Source organism: Anthonomus grandis, chromosome 1 (genome assembly GCF_022605725.1).
Source record: "Anthonomus grandis grandis chromosome 1, icAntGran1.3, whole genome shotgun sequence".
In the NCBI taxonomy this organism is placed as follows: Eukaryota; Metazoa; Arthropoda; class Insecta; order Coleoptera; family Curculionidae; genus Anthonomus; species Anthonomus grandis.
In genome coordinates this window covers 52,123,173-52,143,243 of record NC_065546.1, presented here as the reverse complement: position 1 = coordinate 52,143,243, position 20,071 = coordinate 52,123,173, and the positions used below count along the sequence as shown (strand labels likewise).

The 20,071-nt window shown below is 33.5% G+C and overlaps 1 protein-coding gene across 11 annotated transcripts in view; it reads left to right on the top strand.

Annotated features, from left to right (window-relative positions):
- Window positions 1–20,071, top strand: part of LOC126748022 (protein groucho) — a 157,195-nt gene that overhangs the window by 44,761 nt on the left and 92,363 nt on the right. For all 11 annotated transcript variants that reach the window (XM_050457796.1, XM_050457324.1, XM_050457657.1 and 8 more), the window contains exon 2: window positions 19,470–19,567. In XM_050457796.1, coding sequence (XP_050313753.1) covers window positions 19,470–19,567 — 98 coding nt within the window. The remainder of the gene's footprint in view (window positions 1–19,469; window positions 19,568–20,071) is intronic.

Below are 20,071 nucleotides of genomic sequence, written 5' to 3'. Positions count from 1 at the left end.
TTTTCACTTATGATTTGCAAGGGCTAAAAAAAAACAGGGAGGGGGCCGTAACTGTAGGGAGCTCCGTACGATTTTTGGAACACAACAAACTTCAGCGTTGTTACACCACTGTATTTTGGTGTAACTATTCGAAGTATTTTTACATTTGCAAGTGGTGTTTGTTCTTTTTGAGAGGCGAAAGCAGTGTCATCCTGCGTTTTATTAGTAACTACACTTTATTACCTACTGTTATTGTATGAAATGAGAAAATTAATCGAACATCAAAAAGCTGGTCGGGGTTCAATAACTGAACAAGATGAGCTTAACGTTCTGTTAACGGTCCAAGATAATCCCAAAGCCACCAATCACAGGCACGCCTTCTAATGTTAATTTATTGCGATCTACTGTGCATAAAGTAATGAAAAAAGCTTCATAAAGTTCCACCCTTATAAAATATTCTTATTTCAAGAGCTATCGGAAGATGATTTTGATCGTCGATTTGAATTTTGTGAGCAAATGCAGCAATTATGTAATGATAACAATAATTTTTTAAAACGGATAATATTTTCTGACGTTTACTCTAAACGGACATGTGAACAGACAGAATTTGCCATACTGGGCGACCGAAAACCGTCATTGGTTCACCGAATGTTATACACAACACCCTCAAAAAGTCAATGTGTGGTGCTTTATAGTGGAAGGAAGAGTTTTAGGGCCTTACTTTTTTGATGATACTCTCACTGGTAAGAGGTATTTGGACTTTTTTCAAAATGATCTTAACTCCGCTCTGATCACTTTGTATCCGGATTTGGAAGAACCCGACATGTACCAACGTGATCTTTTTTTTCAGCAAGATGGAGCCTCGCTATATGGTTTACCCGTTCGCAATTATCTAGATGAAGTTTTTGAAAAAAAAATGATTAATTTGAGACTGCTTAGACTTAACCCAAAGCTTTCTTACAACAATACCCCTGGGCCAAATTTCAGGTCGACTAAAACTATCCCTTGAATAAAGATCTGTAGAAACTTTGAATGAACGCACATCCCCTTTAGCGGGCAAAGGTTCGACATTTAAGAGTTATTTTTATTTGTCAGGTACATAAGCTGTTAGGTCCCTTTCTTTATTTTTTAATAACAGGAAAATTAAATTTGGCACAAATGCATTCCAGATAAATTATACAGGGTGCAAACTGTTTTTTTTTTCTCATTTCCGTTTTTTGCCATTCCTTCCTTATTTTAAATACTGTATTCAAACCCTGTTCATGCTTTACTTCTGCTGTCGATGATACTTTTATGCAGTAGTATTGGCTCCTATATTATCATGAATGGGTAATTAGAAGTCCTTTGAATATTTTAACGAAGTTGTGCAAAAAATGGCTTTTTTAAATAACTCGATGAAAAAACTAAAAGACTTTTTTATTTTTCTTGTACAAATGAAACCCGGTATAATCCATTCTCACAATTCTTTTTTTCATGTGGAATTTTTTTTTAAGATTTTTTGGAAATTGTCTGCAGTTTGTGATTAAGCAATTGGTCTTTAAATAAAGTCAGGAAAAAAAAGGATTTTCTTTATAAATAGCGGGGTTTTCCGAAAATCTTCGGAATTTGTCGGAAAATTATAATAAATAAGACTTTTAAAAAGTTTTAAATAGGTGGATGATCTGTGGAGCTGAAATGTGCATTAAGATTCCGTGTATACGGCAGAGCAGCAAGTCGAGACGGGAGAAAAAAATTTCACTGATTTTGATGTGGTGTGTCTTATCGTGTTTATCAAATTATATTCTTTTATTAGATATAGTTTTACTCAATCTCCTCAACTTAAGTAATTTATTAATAAGTTATTTAGGTTGGCAATAAAAAGCAGCTGGTTAACGTCAACGTTAAAATCTCTTCTTAAAACCGTTGTAATTCATCCAAAGCGTTTTTGCTCTAATTCGCATTAGCCGCTAATTCACATTAATGTCACATCTAAACTTAGTAGATATTACCAAAATTACAATTTATTCCAAATTTCTAAGGATCCGCAATTTGTTTTAAAGCACTGCCAGGAAAAAAAACAGAAAATAATTTTAAAAGCATGTGGAATCATTAATCAGAGAAGATTATTAATAATAATAGAGATCGGATTATTCACAGGTTTAATTATGTACACAGTCAAGAGACTAAGCACGGCCAAAGCATTAAAGCAGTGTTACTTTTTGCTATCTGAAAATATTTCTAGACATTATTTTATTTGTTTATGATTATCATCCCATTTGCATCAACTAAATCATCGAAGTAGTCTTACTGTTGCTTATTAAATATAATTCTTATTAAATAAAATGTGTATGGATTCCCCCATGCGAACCAATGCAACAACAAGCAATAATGAAAGTTCCTCCCTTGGGAAGTTCAACAACTTTTTTATACCCTGCGACTTTTATCAAATTTCAATATTTCCATTTATTATGTCATTTCCAATACAATCTTCATTGAACCAAATTTTTTTTGTTAATTTTAAGCATATTCTAATGATCTATCTTTGTATATTTGACCATTTTTCTGCGATTAAATTCATTACGTCCGTTCTATTGCTTCGTCTTTTCAATTTAAATGAAAAGATAGTTTTAAATATGTTTTACACCCAATATAGCAGAATGTTCCGATACTAATTAGCGTAAGTGTTTTATTAACAGTTCCTCCATGATTCAGTACTTTTCTAATTTGACATTTATGATTTACGCTTGTCCTCTTAAAATCGATCATATAATTCACCCTGTTTCGTAATTGGTTTCTGATATACTCGTATGTTGATTTTCTTGATTATATCTTACCTACTATATTCTCTGATAATCTCCAGCAAAGATTTTATCTTTCAGAATTTTTAGACGTGTCCTCGTAATCATCAACCATTGTCTACAAAAAAATATGCCCCACGTTGGGCGCCAAACATTTATAGAGCAAAAGCTACAGCGAGTTTCTTTGATAGGGAAGTGAAGAATTATTATATGACTAAAGAATCACACTTATATTGAGATAACTTAAGACAACTGTTACATTGTCAAAAAGCTATAAAAAGTATTAATATAATTATAAAAGGTACTTCACAATGCTGTAATGTAGAATGGCTGTTGTAATGGCAAATAATTACACTTTTTAAGTGATTCTTCAAAGTAAATAAAGCGAGAGTGCAATTTATTGACTGCAAGTATAGAAACAAATTAAGTTGAGAACATAACTAAATATTTATAACAACTAGGATCACTTTATACAAGTATATATACTAACTGCAGGTCTGATTGATATTATAGTGCAATGTGAATATTACCAACTAGAGACCACAATACAGATTTATATTTATTTCAAGGAATATCTAGTCGTAGCTTTTATATTGTAAATTCCGCTTTAATCCAGAACTATATAAAAGAAACGAAGTTAGTGAATGTTGTTTTCCAACCTGCTTAATAATCATTGTCAGTATTGTTATGTATAAGTATATGCTAATGATATTTAAACATGTCGAGAGATATGTATTGTATTAAGAAAAAACTTATAAATAACAAATGCTGAATTCGTTATCTTTATATGTGTGTAATATTCTTAACTTACAATCAAACGGCTCTTGCCTCGAAATAATTCAAAAATTTTGTTGAACAAGTCTGTTATCTAACTCTCATCTCAAGTAACGAACAGAGACTTAATTAACTAATTAAGAAGGGTGATTTAACTATAATGTAAATATACAGATGTGGAAAAGTTATCTTGGGAATTCATCTTAAGAAAAAATCACTTATAGGTTCTGTGCTACGATTTATAAGATAATTTACTGATTTGTAAAGTTTCTGGAAACAACTGGCTTAACTCTATGAATGGAAACTAAATCTAACTCTACGATCAAATACAAAAAAAAAGTATTACAAAATTAAGAGACATCCGTTTTTATAGAATTTCCTGTTAAACCAATTAGTAGTGAAATGTTATAGGTTCGTGCTAAATAATCAGTTTTAATTCAAATCGAACATGAGTACAGGTTTAGTTTGTAATATTCTATAAATTTTGTTTTTTTCTAGGATCGTATCAGATCGGATTTGCATGAATTATTTTACTCACTTTATTTTTGCCTGGATTGGACGTACATACCTATTTTAATGCAAGGTATTAGAAAATAAAACATGATAATGGATCAGCATGAATCCCTATCATAAATAAAGAAATCATAATATTGTTTACCTTTAATAAGATGAATCACTACAAGATACGCCTCTTTGAACGAGAAGTAAGAGTCTTATAAAAGCTCTCAGTAAAACTATATGGCAACTTCCCTGATTCCAATAAGGTGAACTAATGTCACATATTTAACCAAGCAATGTTATTCTTTTGCTGAACAATTTGGACTCAGGAACAGCAAATTAACTAGAGGGATTGTGAGCAGGCAAAATTTTTGTATGGAAATTTTGTTGCTTGAGCGTTCTGCGACTTTCCGTTGACTGTGTATCAAGCTTTGTTAATATATGGGCATATTTAATGGAAAGATGACAGGTAGTTTACATCATTTTATGGTTCGACAAGGTTTCATCTTGGATCCTTAATTTTTTCTAATTTATATTAATAATATAATGACTGCTCTCTTTATCCGGGTGACGTTTCATACAGATCAAATAGTCTTGAGAGCACTTGTTTGTTGATGTAGAGTGTGCAGAGTCTGTTAAAAACTTTCTGTGCTCTAAGACACTCTAAAGTGATTCTGATAATTTAGTTTGTTGATATGAATTTAGGCTACTGAAACACATTTTTTTAAAGGTCAAAATATTATCTATTTAACTACTAAGATAAATTTCTATATTTAAGTATTTTGGCTTAAAAATTCTACAAGTGAACTTTAGCCCATCACTACACCCTATACAATTAAAATTCTATAAATATCTTGGTTTGTTTTAGGTATTTAGCTACTGAATATGTACATTTGCTGCCCTAGCTTTATATTTTTAAAGAGGTGAACGTACAATTGGTTTTATTAAAGAAGAAACTACAAAGACTGTATGGAATTCATTAAAAGGACTTTATATGAGTTTACTAAATGAAGAAGGACAGAAAGATACATCAAAATTACCAATTTGTATAGGAGCAATTGACGGGAAGCACAAAAGAATTCAAAAATATCCAAATTTCGACTCTACCAATTTTAATTAGGAAAATTATCATTCTGTTATTTTGCTGGACTGTTGCGATGCTGATGGTATATTTATTTCAATAAAATGCGGAATGCTGATGGTATATTTGTTTCAATAAAATGCGGATATGCTGGAAGAAATATAATAGTGATAAGAATCCAGGCTACTGAAACACATTCTTTTTGAAACATATATAGAGTTCAATCCCAAGAAAATCGTATCCAATGAACTTTTCTTGGGTAATTTGAGTCACAAAAACAGCCTTTTGGTATGGATGCTTTGCTTGCCTAGAGACATTTTTGGCACGCTGTTCAAATATTTGGTACGCAATGGAAGACAGTTTAGGTTATTATAGGAATCGGCTACAGGGATGATATAAAAAGATCAAATTAATTTAAAAGGCTCAAAAAATAAACCAATGGTATGGCTACACTGTGTGCTGAATGGTGGCGAAATTGTGTATACCTGTAGTAGTTTATTTCTTACTAATATAGTTTTTTTTCGTATACCGATTTATAATTATTTGTGAATTTGAAATCTTGTTAATGACGCAAGATTGAATATTAAATTGCGTTAAACAATTTTACGCCAACCGCAGACCACGAAATGGTAATCCATGCAAATTACAAATACACTGCCGTAGCAGAGTGGCGTATCATATCGCGGCGACAGTTATTACTCATCATTTTGAATTTCCCCAAAACGGGTGGATTTCATTAAATTCGGATTAATACGTTTACACAGTCATGGGGGTGGCGGCTGCAACGATGCACTCCTTTACACTCGAAGTCCCCCAATCCCGACAGCTCCGCAGTACCGAAACTCTATTTAGACATTTCCTACTTCTCTCTCGGTGTTTAAGTGTTTACTTTGAACCCAGACTTACGCTGAACAAACAGCAATCTTGTAAACCCACCAAAGCAATAAACTAAACCTTTGCCGTCGGCGAGTGCGGGGCCCCGATACGATACTGAGAAGATCAATAAAACCCCCAACTTAACCGGTCCTCGGCCTTTTTCTTTCTGTTATTTTTTCTTTCAATTTTGAAGGAGGCACGAGGGGTCCCCTCGTCACACAGATTAGACACACGCTTTAACGACCCATTTTGATAATACACACAACGGTGCCGTGCCGTTGGCGCGCAGCGGTTTAAGGGCAAAGAGGGGTTGTCGTATAGGGAATTTTTGAATGATTTCGATTTATTACGTTCAGGTCTGTATTGACGAAAATTTGCTTTAATTTCATTAAATATATGATGAAGATGATTTGATTCAAAATTTATTTCTTGGAATCAAAAGTTGTTAGACGTGGAATTAAGAGTGAAATACAGTTGTGGCCAAAAAAATAAGAGTGCATTTCAAATCAGTTTGAAGTAGCTTCGCTATATGTTGGAATTTGCAAATAAAATACTACGCATTTTCTTCCGGTATTTAATCTGTTTACTTGATAAAATTTAGAAATAAACCAAGAATGCCTTATCTTTTAGAAGCAAGTTTTTTTCATTATTGTTTAAACATCTTGTGGACAGAAAAATAAGAGTATTTCTTTATTGTAACTATTTGGTTTCTGTTTATTGAGATAGAAGATTTGTTTGTGATATTTTCCATAAATACAAGTCAGTTTCAACAAGATCGGTCCATCGGGTTGGTAAATATGGGTCGCGCAAAGCATTGTAGCCCCGAAGAAAGGCGTCTAATTTTGCAATTCAAGAGTCAAAATAAATCCTATGCATTTATTACAAATGTGCTTAAAAGATCACCTTGTGTAGTCTCCAGTGTTTTTAAAAATACAAAATAAAGCGGAAAATGTTCCTGAAAATCGAGGCCATCCAAGAAAAACCACACGGAAGACTGATAAGCTTATTGTACGCAAAGTCAGTAAACAACCTTTTTCCACATCTACCTCTATGAAACAAAATTTAGGCCTAAGTATTAGCACTAGGACGATAAGAAGACGTTTGCAAGACCAAAAATTATATGGTCGAGTGGCCAGAAAAGTCCCATTTCCAAGCAAAAAGAATATAAAACAAAAACTGGCATTTATTAAGAATAATGTTAATGATTCTTTTTAGTGATGAGACGAAGATGAATTTATTCGGATCAGATGGAAGATAAGAAATTATGAAAACAATCCTACTTCTCCTCGTCAATAAAATACAATTTTTTTTATAAACCATGATAAGATCCTCTTTAATGAAGTCGATACTCAATATTAAAAGAATGAAGATGAACGTATTTTAAAGAAAAAGGTATGGCAACGCCGTTCGATCCAATTATTAATGCCACCGACACAAGGAATCTACCAGTGACGTCGTCAAAAAATATTTACATGATAAGTATTTATTACTCATAGAGTATGCTTTAAATATAAGTAATATTACCGTTTATGAACTATTTATGTGTTTTTTTTAACGCATTTCATTAGAGTAAAAGTACCTACCTAATAAGAAGGATTTTTATGTAAATTGATTAATTTATGCTTTAAGATACGACTTTTTAACAATTTGGATAATTCTTTTATTAAACAAATATCAGTTTTACATTACATCACATAATATATATAGGGTGCTGACTTCTTTAAAGGGACTATATTGAGTATATTGCTATATCGGCAACTAATCTACCTAATGTATTAACCCTATGTACCTTAATATACCTAATAACTATAAATAGGTGTACATAGGTATTATGCCATTTTTTTGCCAAGACAACAAGACATGAAATAAATGCTGTTAGTAAAACCATGGACAAAACTTCAGTTTTCTTTTTTTATAGTCTATAGATCTTATTTCTCAGATCCCTTATTCTATGATTATGAAGACGGTTCCCCCATGATGTGATGTTATGCAAGTATCGGTATTTACTCGTGAAAAGATCGGTTTTAATTGCCTTTTTTTCATGCTGCGGCTCCAACGACTATAATACAATATTATTTTTGTTGGATAATCCAAATTCAATATAAATAAGTTAGATTATGTGTTAATATATAGCAAAAAATTCCCTCTTTTGGAAATGTGTGTAAACTTGACAACACAGTTTATAAACAAAACCCTCCTCTGCCCCTAATCACATGTTGAACTCAAACCAAGTTGTTGTTTACTGATTCTAGTCTTTCAATGTTCTGAAAGCTGCAGATGTTTTTGTGAAGTTAAAAGTAAAAGGAACATTATGATATGGTCTTATGTCATGATCATTACCGCCATATACTGCCGTCCTAAGCCAAAAGGGCGTATCTGAAAATTTTTCAATTTTTATATTATGGTTCTTAAGGACCCCAAATACAATGTTTAACCTATTTCCTAAGCGAACAAGACGCATTTTAACTCCATAGTGCCTAAAAATTGGTAACAAAATTAGACGCATTTTAAAAGAGAATACAAAATCCTACTCCGATTCGACGTATCTCAATTTCCCAAGCGAATATGACGGTTCTCAAAGGTGCGCCTTTTTCGCTTAGGATTTTTGGTAATTTTAAGCGCCTAATGTTGAGTTGGAAACAGTGACTGAATTATGTGATCAAATCACGGAAGCAGCAGAGCCACAATTGATGCATGAACCTATTCAAGACGAGCATGTTATGGATTCTGACGGTTTTGTAGATACCGACGCAACTGAAGTAAATAATACCGCATCTGTCATTTAATATACTAAAAAGGGAACAGTTCGAAAAAGAAAGAAGTTCGAATTATAAGCTCCAGAAAAAAAGCTAAGCATGAATCACTTGCGAAAAAGCACAGCGTTAAAGAAGGTTGTGGAAAAGATTGTTTAAAAAAATGTCTGTTGAAGATTCTCGGAATCTTCAACACTCTCGGACAGAAAAGACTCTCGGCTTTAATAAACAAAGTGACAAAGTTATCCGTACAGCATTGCGTAAACCCCAACGTCTTTACCTTCCTAGTGACCTTACTTTTGCGGCAATTCATCAGGATTTTCGAATTAAATATCTCAATATACAAATTTCTTGTGAAAAGTACCGTGTAAGTAGCTAAGAAAATGAATATTTCGCTAGCAAATCTTGGACACGAAGAATGTGAAAGTTGTGAAGAATTTTTTCTACATGATAAAAGTCACACATAATCTTGACGAAACCTGTGATAATTGTAACAGTTGGAAAAAACATAAATAGACAAAGCAACAAAGTCGCATGAAAATTACAGAGATGATGGTAGTCAACCAGAAGAACCAGGTAAGATTATATACTGCGCAGACCTTGAAAAAGTTATTATGCTGCCAAGACTGGAAACATTTAAAACTGCAATTTTCACAAACAGACTAACAGCTTACAATGAGAGCTATGTACCAATTGGCAAAAAAAAGGATGACAAAACGTTTGCCGCCGTTTGGCATGACGCCTTGTTTAAATTCAGTAAAGATGAATTAATAAGCACATTTTACCAGTTTTTCCTTGTGAAGAGAGACGCTGTGAAAATCACATTATGGCTTGATAATTGCTTCGCGCAAAATAAAAATTGGTCATTATTTTAATTTTTGCTCTACGTTGTTAATTCTCGTGAAATTAATGCTAATGAAATGATTATAAAATATTTCGAGCCCGGCCATACATTTATGGCCGCGGATTCGTTTCATCACAAAGTTGAACAGTCAATGAAAAAGATGGGCAACAAACTATACGATTTTGCAGGTTTTGTTCAAGCCCTAAAACAATCCGCACGGCAAACTGAAGTTTTGCCAATGGAGTTGCAGCATTTTTTTCTTTGGGAGGATTACTCCTCGCAATACAAACTTAGTAGAATTAACTCCCGGTCATATCTAAATAAAATAGTCCAAGTATCTGTCCAAAGGGGTTCCCATATTATGACATACCAAGATGACTTCGATGGTCCAAAAATTGCACTTGATTTTCTTACTGCCAAAATTACAAAAAATAAAATGCTGCCACCACCAAAAAAAAACAACAAAAAGTCCTTGGAATTTTATCTAAAAAGAAAGAGTTAATAATAAAAAACCTCGGTGCAATAATGAAGAACAGGCTTCAGTTTTGGATAGACCTTCCAGTTTCCCAAGACGATGACTCAAACTAAAATGTTAGTATTTTTTTGTAAGCTGATATGTTGATGATGTGATGTGATATGTTGATGATGCTGAACTTATTCACTTTCAATAAACCTTTGTTTAAAAAGTATGTAATAAAGCTGTCCATTTCTTTTGTAATATTAGTAAATATTTAATAATAATATTAGCAAAATGCAATACCCTTCTTGACGTATCTAAAATGTGTACTAAAATCCTAAGCGCAATAGACGCATCTTATTTTTAACTAAAAATCTCTTTCTAAACAAATAAAACTTCAAAGTAATTTATTACTCAAACACATTTTTACAAATAACTAAAAAAATTCAAAAATTAAATAAATACGAGTGCTGTAATAAAAAACCGATAAATCGCAATAACTTGATCAATCTTGAGATGCGTCTTTTTGGCTTAGGACGGCAGAATAGCTATCGTAAAAAATAAATACTAATTTAATAAATACACTTTGTGTCTCTTCAGAATAATATGCATCTTTTAGGGACTGCTTTTATAGGCTCGGTATGAGCTTCCTCACCGTGTGTTTTAATGCACATAGTCTCCCTCATTATGCAATACAATCAATGGATAAGAACAAGTGCGGAATATAGGTATATATGAGCTTATGAAACGTAGTAAAACTTGTGTAGAAATTTGAATTTGACAAATGTCTACGTATTGTGTTCTACGACTGTCAATTTAATTTTGCTTATTTTATTCCAATTCATATTTACTTAAATGGTTACCTTTTCGGCCTCAGATATGTTAATGCATTCACTCTAAGCATTACTTTTAGATAGCTTTACAAGTACTCCTTCCAAAATAACTGAAGGAATAAATATTCTTGCAGTGTTGGCGAAATGAAGCTATTCCTTAACCAAAAACTTTATCGGAATGCATATATTTCGTAATGTCGCTTAAAAATATATTTTTTCCGCAACCTAATAGTATTGGTGTATTACTTAGAACTAATGCATGACATATTCCTGTAGATTTTAATTAATTGTTTCAAGAATCTTATAGGTGGTATGTTTGGGAAAAGTCCAGGATCAGACACAGATGGCTCCGCCAGTGGGCTATATGGCAATTTTTCGATAAAAATGATGGTCCAATTGAACGAATTTGGCTTTTTATCGCTTGACTTATATTCTGCCTATAATATATATATAAAGCCTCTAGTGGTTCCTGGCTGACGACAGGGAAAGAGATGTGGCTCAAATGAAGATGATTGCTAACCGGTATTCTAAACAATTTTATATAAATTGACGACCAGATATTTCTTTGTAAATTATAATCTCTTAATCTCTTAATCAAATGCTAATAAGTAAGGTTGCCCAAGTTACTCATACGTTTGCCGAGCAAAAATGAAGGGAAATACGTACTCAATCTTCTAGAAACATTACTGACAAATTACAACAGTAGGATCAGTCGTGAAACACACGCTTCATTAAAAGTAATCATAAGTTGTCTTCAACGAAATCTTGATAATTAAAGAGAATATTCATTTGAAGCTATGCGGCACCGCAAAATCGGATTCAACTCTACTTTAACGACCTTGAATGACTTCCAATACATTTGATAGAGGCAATTATGAATCCCTTATAATACATGCCCTTCCAGGCCCAAATAAGCTAATGAAATGAACAAAGCGATACACCCAGTATCGGGGATCATATACCTAGAAGCCTTATTCATTTCAAAAGTCTACATAAAATTACTTTAGTTTTAAGATAGTTCCTTGAACAAACTATGCAATATCTAGCAAAAATAATTAACGAAATGATTGATTCATTCATACAAAGAAACGCATTTTTAGCCCAATTAACAACTTTCAACATCCAATAACGTGAAATGTAATTAGTAGTTTAATACTCAAATTGAATCTTTATAAAGGCTGTATTGATCAACAGCCAGTAAAATATGGTAACTGAAGCAAGAGTTACAAAAACAATATCCCTCTCATCTATTGTATATCTCATATATTGTCCCTTGCAAGAGAAGAGTGTGACTGTTGTGGACGACATTTAGTAATAGCCCTGTCAGTTGTCACTAACAAGAGGGTGATCAATGTCTGAGATAGACATTCCTCAGAGATAAAACCGCAATATTTAAAAGCTTCGAAACAATGGAAGTTTTTTGCTTTTGAAATAATACCAAAAAGAAATTCATTTTGTGCAGATGCTATAACTCCACTCACCAATCCGTTAGGGAAATCAATTTTTCGTCTCAGTTTTAAATTATCCTTTTTTAGATTCTTAACACTCCTAAACATATAATATTACTTCACCCCTTGAATTAACGCTCCCCTTGCATTACCACAACAACGTTTTGTCACGCTCCCCCTATAAGAACGACCCTTCGTAACTTCCACCCTTAATTGTTGATGTATTTGATTAAAACGTAAATTTGGAATGGCGACTTTTATTTTATGTGGTAACTGAAACCTTTTAAATGTATAAGATGGAATTTGGCATAATTAAAATATCGCAGTAAAATGGTGTGGTAATCGTTTAACACCGGTCAATATACAAACAATAAAATACGGTGTTAAAAAAATTAATTATGGTAAACGCACAGGAGCGCACTTAGAATTTTTAATGGCAAAAGTATAAAAGGTTGTAGTTCTTGAACTTTTAATCAAATTTATTATTATTTCCTATATAGAGTAGAATCTTACATTAGTTGGGTTGCAACTAAAAATTTTATCTTTATTGTATCCAAGGACCTTTCAATTATACAGAATGTTCACTAGAAAAATTTTAAGAATTTATTCTGAATTGACGTAGACTTGAGACTTGCTCTTATGTTCAGGTTTATACATATTTTTTATAGAACGATTAAAAGCTGTCCGGGTCTTACTTATTCTACCCATGTATTCAAATGCGAGATGTTGGTTTAGTCTTTCGCTTATGAAATGTAAAACCCAAACATATAATTTTAGTGATACTTATTGTTAGTTAAACGCTGATACCAGCTTTTTTCGTCGATGGTGTCCTCGAAAAACAAACCATTATTCATAATAATGTATAATAATTTTTTAGTTAAGAGTTCTCCTGTATCATTTTACAATATTATCTTTATATTTTGTAACTAATAGAGTCTACATTGTGCTCGACAATCTTAAGCAAGCTGTAATGAGCTTAATCTACAAAAAAGAGGTTTTTACTATGCGTCTGTTTGATTTTTCAGCGCAGTACCATATTCTATATTCGAGTCACTTCAATTGTCGTAAAGGTTTGTCTATAGCAGACGCTTTTGATTCAATTTTGTAAAACTTTGACACGAACCTAAAATTTGTGGTTTTGCTCTTCGACTTTCTGAAAATGAAAACATTATAATAGTAAATATAAAACAGATCATTATCTCACTGAGTATACTTATTAATCTACCGTTTATATATCACTACGTAAAACCTCGTATAACAAGGCAACAAAATCCAATAAACCTAAATCGATATCTATATACCATAATGATTCTTGGCTTGTATTTACAAAAGTAAAAAAGAATAAGAATTAGGTACAAATACTGAACAAAAATCGAAACATAACGTGCTTCGGGCACTTGTTTTTTAATTACAAAACGTTCCATTTGTTAGTTTATAATACCGATATTATCAGTCACTTTTCGAATAAAGTAATTGAAGTACAGCGAGTCACGCTATGTTTTCTTTATCCTTGTAGAGTTAGTGTGTATACCTACCCTGTTTTACGGCCCTTATTTGTTATTTATGAAATAATGGTATTAACACTGTAGTCTGATAACTTTGAATATAATTTGGATTACAGAAAATTGATTTTTTTTAATAGAAGTGCGTTGAGTACAATTCTATCCAAGTGGCAACACTGAAATTAGTTACTTATTATATTGGGTATTACGTCACTTATAGCAAAAATCAATTTAGAAATTTTTAACTCACACGTTCAAAAATTGAAAAGAAGAGGAAAATAGTCTTGTTCGCGTATTTAAAAGAAATATGAACTCAAATCTGTAATGATACCGTTCGATAAGATTTGAGTTCATATTTCTTTTAAATACGTGAATAAGTCTATTTTCTTCTTTTCAATTTTTGAACGTGTGAGATAAAAATTTGACATTATACCCAATAAAATAATAATAATAATAATAATAGTAATAATAATAATAAGCCTTGAGTATTAACATCAAGTGATTCACAGATGTGGCTAGACAGACAGGATAAGTTAGTAACACAAGAGTACTGAGATTGGCCTGTAGTTCACGATTTGATCCGAGTGCCCAGCTTTTAAAATAGGTTTTATTTTAGCAGTCTTCCAAGTTTGGAAATCTGTTCTGTTGACAGTATTAAGTTGAAAATGTAGGTCAGCGGGTCAGCCAGGACACCAATGCAATCTTTAACCAAGAAGCTAGGCACACGGTCTATACCAGATGTTAACTTATTTTTGATTTTTTTACTAGCCAAAATAATCTGGGAAGCATCAACGTTAGAAATGTTAAAGTCAGGCACATTATCAGACGTCGACGAATGGTTAATGAAATTTGATTGTATAAATGCCTCACCAAAGAACAGTGCAAAAGCATCAACTATGTCTTGTGGGTCTTTAATTACCAGGTCATCGAGTAGCCTCATCATACCGGCAATCCTGGTGCCAGCCTTCTTAGAATCAATAAAATTCCAAAAGCTAGATGGGTCCAAAGAAATATTCCTTTCGGTGTTTGATATATACAACTTATATTCATTGCGTATTTGTAGTTTGATAAGGCGTCTAAGAGAATGGAATTTATTTTGAAAGAATGGAGAATTGTACATTTTAAAGTCCTTGAAAGCCTTTTCTTTCCTATAAATGTTCTTAATCAATTCTCGAGAATAATAATTTGGAAATTTTCTTTTACGTTGCTGCTTAAGAGGAATGTGTGCGGCAAATATGCCATTCAATATATCATATAGGACTCCACATGCATCATTAACGTTAGAGAATAAATACACAGTAGACCAGTCAGCTTCAAGGATCGAGTCATAAAGGAGATGGAAGTTGACCTTTCTAAAATTAAAAGAATGTAAGTTTAGATAAGTTTTTATTAAGCTGAAAATTATGGACACGTTGGCCTGAGACAGTAAAATCAATTCCCAGTGCAGGGTGATTCAAATCTTCCAAGACAAAAGGCACGTCACTGCGCGAAACAGTACAGGTGAAGTTATATAAAACAAGATCCAATAGTCTGTTATTATAGTTTAGGATGTGATTACACTGAACAAGATTAAAAGTGTTAGCAAAATTATTCATAGACTTTTGACTAACATGATTACCTGTAGGTTAGTTAATAGAGAAATCAGACACGTTAAAATCGCCCACTATTATTACATTATGGTTTAGCTTTGATATTAAAAGTGTAAACTGATCCAGAAATTGCTCGAAAATTACAGATGTGATAGATGTACAAAACAATCATGTAAAATATCTGTAACCTAATAGTAAATTTAGAGCCAACAACATCGATAGAGGGCGCAATACTGTTGCAAAAATCAGACAAACTAATTTTTTCAGACACAGTGTTTTTAGAAACTCCACAGAGAACTCCGCCACCACGTGTGGCATTAACGGATTCAAATTTCCGGTCCGACCGGTAAACATCATAAGTCTTTGGAAATATTTCACCACTAGATATCTCTGGCCTCAACCATATCTCGGTGATGCATATGGTGTGAAAATCCTGACTAAAAATTGTGACGTAATACCCAATATATTAAGTAACTCATTATGAATTCGTCACAACAATACAGATTTTACTTAACACTGAAATTGTCTGAGCGAATTCCAACTGTAATGCATGCATTTTCAATCACCAACTGATAAGAAAACTTTTATCGCTACGGACCTTAACGTATTAATTTAAACATTTCCTAGGGATTACACTCTTGCTTTTAACTTCCTGTCCACTGCCAACACTACGACCTTGTGTATTATCAAAATGGTTTTTAACATTCAATGTATGAAATCATGTCCATCCGTGCTTGAACATTGCAGTTTCAGTCTTCGAAAAACATTTTATATTAACAAACCAACGTTGATATTAAAATAATCGTTGTATCCAAAGCAAATGGTAAACAAAACCTAAAATTTTTCAAGACTACGTAAGTTTGCAAAATGATTGGGAAAAGCACAGCTACCCTGCTACCACTTTAATCTATATGCGAACTTGGAACTGCATCAAAATTGATCTTGTCATATTTGTAAAATATTACTCATTACGGAATGATCCAGTCCTCTAGCCGGATAAACAGCGTTCCATATGCCATGTATTGCAAAAACTTTCGTTGAACCGATTCAAGTTTGCCAATATCATTTTGTTTGCCGAATAGACATCCATATTCTAATTTTGATCCCACAATTTGACTGAAATTTTAGTTTAGAAATATAATTTTTGACTTGGGAATAAATCTGATGATAATTGCACAGCTCAGGTCTGTCTACTTCGTTAAGCACAGATTTTACACCTGCGGTCTTCCAGCAGTCTGGAGAAATACCAGTTTGAATTACTTTGTTAAATATAAAAGCAAGGGATTTCAAAAAAGCGACTATACCGTCTTTTACCGGAAAACCAGGAATCCGTGCCCGAAGTTAGCTCGTTTTTAACACGCTTTTGTTAGCTCGGGTTGTATCTATGTATGTATATGTAAGTAACTGAATCTTTGAGCTTAATTTTCACTGGTTTCTAAAAGTCTGATCAACTTAAAACTTTGCACACTTGATACCAGGTTCCTATTATCCTTATTAGTTTTCCTCTTAGACAAGGAGACTGATCTTTGCGCTTCCGTAATGGTGATGCATTCGCAAAATTGAACGATAACTGGCTTTGCAAAGCGGCCACCACGGCGCTGTTGGTTAGAAGTGAACCTCGCTCTGGTTGGCTACTCTGCACGTGGCAGTATTCTCTCGTTGTAATTAATATTACTGTTTTGCAAACAATGACACAATCGACTGTCAAAGGTCGGTCGAGCCAATCAGAACGAGGTCTCAAGACACTTCTGACCAACAGCGCCGAGGTAGCTACTCTCTGAAACTAGTTATCGTTCAGTTTTGAATACAGATCAGTATCCTTATCTCCAGTCTCCTTGCTGTTAAAGATGGCACACAGTGTCAATTGTTTTGATAAGATCCACAAAGACAAAATGGCGATTTGATTTAGCTGTTCGCCAGGGCAGCTTCCAAAAAACTCGGAGTGCTTTTCAAAACGAAAAAACTGTATACACCAGAACAGCTGCTGACTCTTTATAAGGCTCAAATACGCCCTTCCCTCGAGTATTGCTCGCATGTCTGGAGCTCTGCACCCAAGCATAGTTTAAAGCTGCTAGATTCTATACAGAAGAGAGCTATTCGTCTTATCGACAAACCAGAACTGACAAATAGTCTGGATAGTCTGGATCACAGGAGAAAGGTGGCTGATCTCTGTTTATTCTACCGTTATTATCACGGTAAGTGCTCCTCTAAGCTGGCAGGCCTGATCCCACCCAGGGCTGTTCCGGCAAGAAGGACGCGTCTAGCAGTTGCGGCTCATCAACATCGAGTCCACCTGCCTACCCCAAGGACGTCGCTGTATCGGGACTCATTCATCTGCGATTCAAGATAATTGCCCACAAATATCTTCGCGCAAGCACCACTCCAAGAGTGACATAGGACTTTCCTCTTGTGCTTGTGTTTACCATAAAAAAAAAAAAAAAAAAAAAAAAAAAGTTGTATCAATCCTCTTCGTAAATCGTTTTTAGCAATCGATCACAAAAATATGAAAAAAACCGTATGTGAAAAATGTGACCGTGCTATTATTATAGAGAAGACTTCCTTAGAACCTACAGAATTAGGATAGTATATTCTTTAATAAGTGTGAAATAAACTTGGAACAAAAACAGTTCCCCATCGCGTAACGACCCATCAACAAACCTCTCTTCATGTTTTAAAGCGCCATTAAGCTGATATTAAAATGCAAACCAAGTCATTATTCGTTTAAATTGTTTATCTTTTCAGATCCAGTGACTTCCGTGTATTGAAGCATGACATTTTAGTTTATACCACAGGTACTCAATCTGAAACAAGCGCGAAACAAATCCATATTCTCGCACCGATTACGGAACGAAACTATTCCTTTATCAAAAACTGAATCGGAATTCATAAATATTTCGTAATGGTCGTATAAAAAATATATACAGTGGTGGCCAAAAAAATAAGCGTGCCTGCTTTTATTTGAATATTCCTAATAATATATTGTGCTACATATAGAGAAAAAAACAATAACGATTTCATATTTGTACAATATATGCCATCAGTGATTTGTTATTATAAATAAATAACTTATTTGTTATACGTTTTATGGTGGACAAAAAAATAAGAGTATTTTTCAAAAATGGACATAACAAATTATAATTACAATGTATCGCAAAACAAACCACAGCATTAGATAAGCGAGTCAGTACTTGGTAAAATAGTCTTTATTCTTGAGGAGGGCTGCGCATCTTGGTGGCATCGAATTGATCAACTTTTGGCATGGTTCAACTGGGATGGAATACCAAGCTTCCTGAACTTCCTTCCATAAATCTTGCTTATTTGTTGTTTTTTTACAAGCCACTCGGTTTTTCAGCTCCTTCCAAAGGTTTTCAATAGGGTTAAGGTCAGGCGATTGTGATGGCCATTCCAGAGCCGAAACCCTATTTTGGGTAAACCATTGTTTAACAATCCATGCCGTATGTTGAGGGTGGTTATCTTGTTGATACACGCACCTTATAGGCTTTTTTTCTTCGGCATATGGTAGCATGACTCTATCCAAAGATATCCAAATAAATTTCTTTTGTCATGGTCTCTTCAATCCAAAATATGGGACCTACTCCATTGTAGGAAAAACAGCCCTACAGTTTGATATTTCCACCTCCATGTTTAACTGTGCCTATTGTGTTCCTAAAATTATATTTTTCATTCTTCCTCCTTCTAACGAATAATCTTCTGTCTGCCAAATTAAATGACAAATTTTTATGATATTATAAAGTGTTTTTTTTTCCCAATTTCTACACAAGCACTTGGCATCAGAGGTGTTGCAACCAAACAAACTGCCCATATTTCTATAATAGCATGATACCCCTAGCCAATGTTCTAAGATCTGAAGCTATAATTTGATATAAAAAGCTGTTTCGCTGAGCAACAATATAAATGCTGTATCAAACTGCGTTAAAAAACGGTTAAAATTATCTTTGAAAACACAAATTATGAAAAAGTTCTTCGATAATTATTTTTATTTAACTTTATTATCTAATATTAAATAGTCTATTAATTTTTTATATTTTTTCTTATAGGGTCCGCCGCCGCAGGGTGGTCAGATAAAATTTACGATTGCAGACACGTTGGAGCGGATAAAAGAAGAATTTAATTTTTTACAAGCCCAATACCACACGTAAGTACACTATATATCCTATCTGTTGTTAAATTGAAAAGATCGTGACCTTTTCCTTTCTCCAATCAATATAAGATCCTGGGAAAACAACTTTTATTCAATAAGATAGTAGCAATTACAATTACCATATTTTATGGAACACAATTAGAATACCTAATTCGAATCTGTGATAAAAATTGTATTATTTTGGTAACCGTTTAGCTCAAATTAAATTTATGCAATCAATATCGGAGGCTAACGGGCAACGAAATATCCTTGTAGCGTCAACACTAAGCTTTCTCTCCCAGAAAAAAGAAAAAAAAAGTCCGGTATGCCTCCCTTAGTTTTTTGTTGTCAACTTTTTCCACGGAAATGGCCTGGCAACAATCAGACCCGCAATTACCGCTGTAAAATCCGAGGAACAAAAGCGAGGCCGATTAAATATTTCATTTGCCCGCCGTTCTTCGAGATCGTCGTATAATTACCGCTGTGGCGGCATCGGCATTACGGACGAAAGGCGATGCG